The sequence below is a fragment of the Zeugodacus cucurbitae genome, chromosome 5, assembly GCF_028554725.1.
Source record: "Zeugodacus cucurbitae isolate PBARC_wt_2022May chromosome 5, idZeuCucr1.2, whole genome shotgun sequence".
Classification (NCBI taxonomy): domain Eukaryota; kingdom Metazoa; phylum Arthropoda; class Insecta; order Diptera; family Tephritidae; genus Zeugodacus; species Zeugodacus cucurbitae.
In genome coordinates, this window is record NC_071670.1 from 34,038,813 (window position 1) to 34,043,878 (window position 5,066).

Here is a 5,066-nt window from a genome sequence, read left to right on the forward strand (position 1 = left end):
CCCAGTATCTTTGGGAATTGAGTTCAGGATTAAGCTCGACGAATCTTAAAATATTGTATGCAAGTCCAGGCCTGTATTTTATGTAAAAACTTTTCTCTTTTATCCTTTTTTCCTTCATCTTCCTGAAATTTAAATGTAGCCCAAGCCACTATTAGGTACAAAACAGTTTATTTCTTTAACTTTTATAAAGTTCTATAGAAATTTAGTAGCTTTGTTCACCCAGTAGTACTTTCTAGAATAAATATTTACTACAAGGGGTTCTTTAAAACTTTAAATGTTTAAACCAAAACATATATATCAAAATAAAACGCTTTAGAACAGTTATTTTATTCATATCGCGCTGCTGGGCTTAACTTGAGATTATACATACAATGAAAAGCTCGAAATATAAATTTACAAAAAAAAGCTCTATCGCTACTGTTAAATAACATAATTTCAATGTTAAAGCTTAAATATGCAAATTGAAATATTTATCGAAAATCAAAAGACTCCACGCTCGCCTTTATTGAAGATATTCCATTCAGAATTAGATATTAGATGACCTTCAACAAATATTGACGGAATATCAACAAGTCTCGCCAGATTTTGAAGAGATCCAAGCCAAACGAATTACCCATGATGAGGGGAGGTTAATATTTCGAAATATCTTTTATATGGAAAGCACAGAGATCCACGAAATTCTTTATTAAAATTCTCTTTTCCGCTCGAAACCTGACGTTTGACGATATTGTAAAAGAAGAAAAACCACGGAAATAAATTGAGAGGAAAACTGGCTCGTTCTCCATCAGACTTATAGAATGTTCCCGATCAAAAGGAATAATACAAGTTATATGGTGTGTCATATCGCATGGGTCCAAATAAAGTAAAAATTAACTTGGAAAGAACTTATGTGATTCAAAAATTGAGTTAGGATGGAGGCTTCTGTTGCAAATGTAGTTGGAATACGCCTACAACTTCGAGACTGAAGAATAAGCCTAAAACTTAGAGGATAGGGATAGAGTATTTATCAGTCATTTGAACGTGGCTTACAATTTATAAATCGCTTTATTTATTGGATAAATACAAAAAAAGTTGTATCAAACATCTAACAGAGTCATAAGCGCCAATTTATAAACTAATATCATAACATTTTCAACAAAAAACGCAGTCAATTGACCAACATTTAAGTTAAGAAAGCATTTCTTAGGAATTTCATCTAAGTGCGCGGGTTAAAGGTGGGTAATTGAAGCTTAAAAGCGTCGTCTCATCGGACACGCACACGCCAGTACGCTAAGAACTAGTGAGAAAAATAAACTTTTTATTTGAGTCTCTGTTTATTTTATCATTATGAATAAATTCAAAATACTACGGCTCAGTGAGGCGCTTAATTAATAACCATAATTAGTTTAGAAGGTCTATGCAAAAAAGAATATAACTTAATATGTCTCATCGCTTGGCTTGTGAATTGCGAAATCGCAGGCACACACACACATGACTGTGCACATGCATACATATTTACATAGATGCAGAGGTGACAAAAGGTATGGCAAACATAAAAAAATCAAAGCAAAGGAGATGAAAGAGATTTGGAAAGAATCGTGCTAACTATGCATATATCCATTGATTGTGCTCAACACTAAAGCACAGAAACATACATACAGACAAACATAAAGCCATAGACACTTGCTAAGCTATTTCTCACTTTTGCAATACTCGTATGACTTTGCTCTATCTTTGGAGTTTGGCTGCGGTTTAAGTTGTTAATTTACCAAAACCTCAATATTAGTACGAAATAGTTTGGCGAATGCTGTAGGCGCTAAGACCGAAAACAGCAGCAACAGTGAGATTAGAGCGCATTCTTTTGTTTTGTTCAAAGTGGCGGAAGTGAATTTTGCGTTTAAAAAATTTCCTTATAGATTTTAAAATATATTATAATTATGTCAAAACTAGCAATTTTGCTTCTTTTATTCGGAAGCACAGCGATTGTTTGGCAACAGGCTGAGGCGAAGCCATTTCTTTTTTTGCCCGCGAATTTCTTCGTCTTGACGACAAGAGGTATGTATGGCTGTAAATACATATTGCAGGGTCATATGTATCAATGAATGGAAGTGGTATTCACAAAATGGCGTAAAATTTGTGATGGTGAAAAGTAGTAAAAATGTATTTTTAACGATCTAATACAAATAGTTATTAGATATTGATAATATATAGTAATTGTAAGAGAACCATCTATTACTTGATTTCTGCTCAGTTTGGTTTGTCATTTCAAAATGATCGGACTTATTTCGGAACAACGTTTATTGCTGACATATGACACCAATTGCTACAAAAGGTGGTCGAAAATTGGGCCCTCAGATGGAATTTATTCGAGCCAGCAGCGACGGTCACTTGTACGAAACCATTACAAACCCTTATCTTTATAATAAAGATAAATTCTTGGCTATAACATTAAATTATTTGCGATTTATTTGATCTTGAAAACCAATTCCAACCCCCAAAGAAATTACTTAAGAATAAATATATCGGAGTCTTTGTACTATTTTGGGTGTCAATAATGCCTTCTAAAGATTGTTATTACTTGCAGAATTCTCTCTCAAAATTCTTATTGACGCATGCCACATAATAAAGCCCATGAACTTGCAACGAATGCCAGTTCAGCTTCATCTTTGTGATCCTTGGTAGATAGTAAGAGGTCAAGTGAGTACTTCACCCTCCGCACGGTTCGTCATTCTCTAGGTGTAAGGGATTAAAACCTGGTCAAATTGGATACCCGTTATAGAAGCTTCAAGGTTGAAGATGAGATGAAGTCATCTCAACACTTCTGAATTTGCGATATCAAAACTAAAACGCAATTGATCTTATAGCTTCAGACATCCATGTGAACTAGCGTGATTACAAGGAAAATACAAAATTAGATTTGGTGTCGATTCTGCGAAATGAGTTTCTACTTCTTGTTTGGTCTACGACTGCGAGGAAAAGGAGAAAGACAATATAGTGAATATTATGAAACACCTGCTTACATAATTTTCATATTCCCTAGAGTGCTTCCATTAGAACATCATCAATACATTTGGTCCTATTTTTGTATCGCATACCTTAGAAATTATAAATGAGTGAGATGTTAAAAAAATTTCATCTCTTTCCAGCACCATCCACTGGCAGTACTTCATCTTCAACATCAACGTCATACTCCTCCTCATCATCATCTTCGGCATTCGGCGGACTTTTCCAATTGCCGATAAATATAATAAGCCGCAAATTGAATTTCATAAATAGTTTGCTATCGAGTTTTAGTGGTGGCGCTGGTGGCGGTGGTAATATTGGCGCCAGTGGCCATTATGGTGCCGGTGGCATAGTGGGAGGAAGTGGCAAATTTGGCGGTAGTTTTGGACTTGGCTTTAAATTCAACGCGGGACCCACTACTCAGAGACCAAGAACAACTACGGAAGGATCAACAGAAACAAATACGATTTTCACTCCACAGTCAACAACAAATGCGCCAAAATCCACGACTGGAAACACCGTTAGTTCTGGCAGAGATTCAACAACCACAACAAGTACAGAAATGTCTTTAGTTAGCACGACAACAGAATCATTAAGTAGCACTACAACAAAATCAAGTACCAAAGTACCCTACATTACAACCACAGAAAGCAGTACCACTCACACCAGCTCCACTTCAAAGCCGTTTATCGATACTACAGCGAGCACTGTTACAAGCGTTAAACCTACATTAGTTACAGAACAACCAGTGCATACTATCACAACGGAAAAAGCTACAACTAATCTCGCTACCAGCACAGAGTCTTTCATTACGATGGAAACTTTCAACACTGTTAAATCAACAATAACGCCAACAACCGAAAAATATTCCCCAGACGTCGAATCCACCTCAGAGACCATTTCAACCACCGCCATAACAACCGAGAAACATTCTTCTGATGTGGACTCCACTTCGGAGGCGGTTTTAACCTCCACCACAACAACCGAGAAATATTCATCTGATGTGGACTCCACTTCAGAGGCAGTTTTAACATCCACCACAACAACCGAGAAAAATGCTTCTGATGTGGACTCCACTTCAGAGGCGGTTTTAACCTCCACCACAACAACCGAGAAATATTCCTCTGATGTGGACTCCACCTCAGAGGCGAGTTTGAGCACCACAACTGTCGGCTCCATCACCGTTAACCCAACAACTGTCACAACAACCGAAAGTGTTTCAGAAGTTGTCGCTTCTACCACTGAAGACAACGGAAGCATAAATACAACCGGTTATGTTTACCAAACGGGTAAACCAGAATCGGAAATAGTAACGGAATCTGTCACAAACGCTGGTTATCATTACCAAAGGAACGAAGTGAGCAAAGGCGTGAGTGTGAGTGGGTATACCTATAAGAGGCCAAGTCCGGAGACTGTAAATGAAATTTTCAGCGGTGACATGTATTTACCTGTGCTATAACTTAGTTCCAGCTATATAAATGAAGTGCAATGACGAATTAGAATTAGAAGCTCACGACTCAGGATCATTCCAGTTTATCGTGGAATTTAGTGTGATACGAAATTGAAAATAAATGTATATATAATTTTAATGCTTTTATTCAAGTTTTGCCAATACAAATAAAAGTAAGAATAAAATTTAAAGAATTCGTTAGTTTTATGGTTCATTTAATGGATGAATTGTCTCCATCATTTTGACCCTGAACACATAAGTGATTGCACAACATTGGCGACAACAAGTCATGTGCATCTTATATATAAAGCGTCAAAAACTGACAACTCGAGATTTGTTATTCAACTTAAACGGATCTAATTGTGATTTATGTAGTTTCTGATGAATCTTGAGTTTTCCTCTTTATTAACTAATTTGGTTTTGCTCTACTTTAAACCATTAGAATGCTTTCAAGTTTTAACTGTGAAAAGCATTTTAATTTTATTGTTTCACTTTACTATTTCGTATCATGTTCCTCATAATGTTTTGTTATCTTTGTGAAGCGTGCACAGCATGAAAAGAGAAAGGCTCGCTTTGTCGGGTATATAAAATTATAATGCTTGGCCTCAGCAAGTTGTTGGAAATATTTATTTAT

At 36.2% G+C, this 5,066-nt stretch overlaps 1 protein-coding gene across 1 annotated transcript; it reads left to right on the forward strand.

Annotated features, from left to right (window-relative positions):
- The first annotated feature begins 1,253 nt into the window (after positions 1 to 1,253).
- On the forward strand, positions 1,254 to 4,600 carry LOC128922189 (uncharacterized). Its single transcript, XM_054231927.1, has 2 exons — positions 1,254 to 2,034; positions 3,126 to 4,600. The coding sequence occupies exons 1-2, from the start codon at positions 1,917 to 1,919 to the stop codon at positions 4,439 to 4,441; spliced, it is 1,434 nt and encodes a 477-aa protein (XP_054087902.1). The 5' UTR covers positions 1,254 to 1,916; the 3' UTR covers positions 4,442 to 4,600.
- The last annotated feature ends 466 nt before the right edge of the window (positions 4,601 to 5,066 follow it).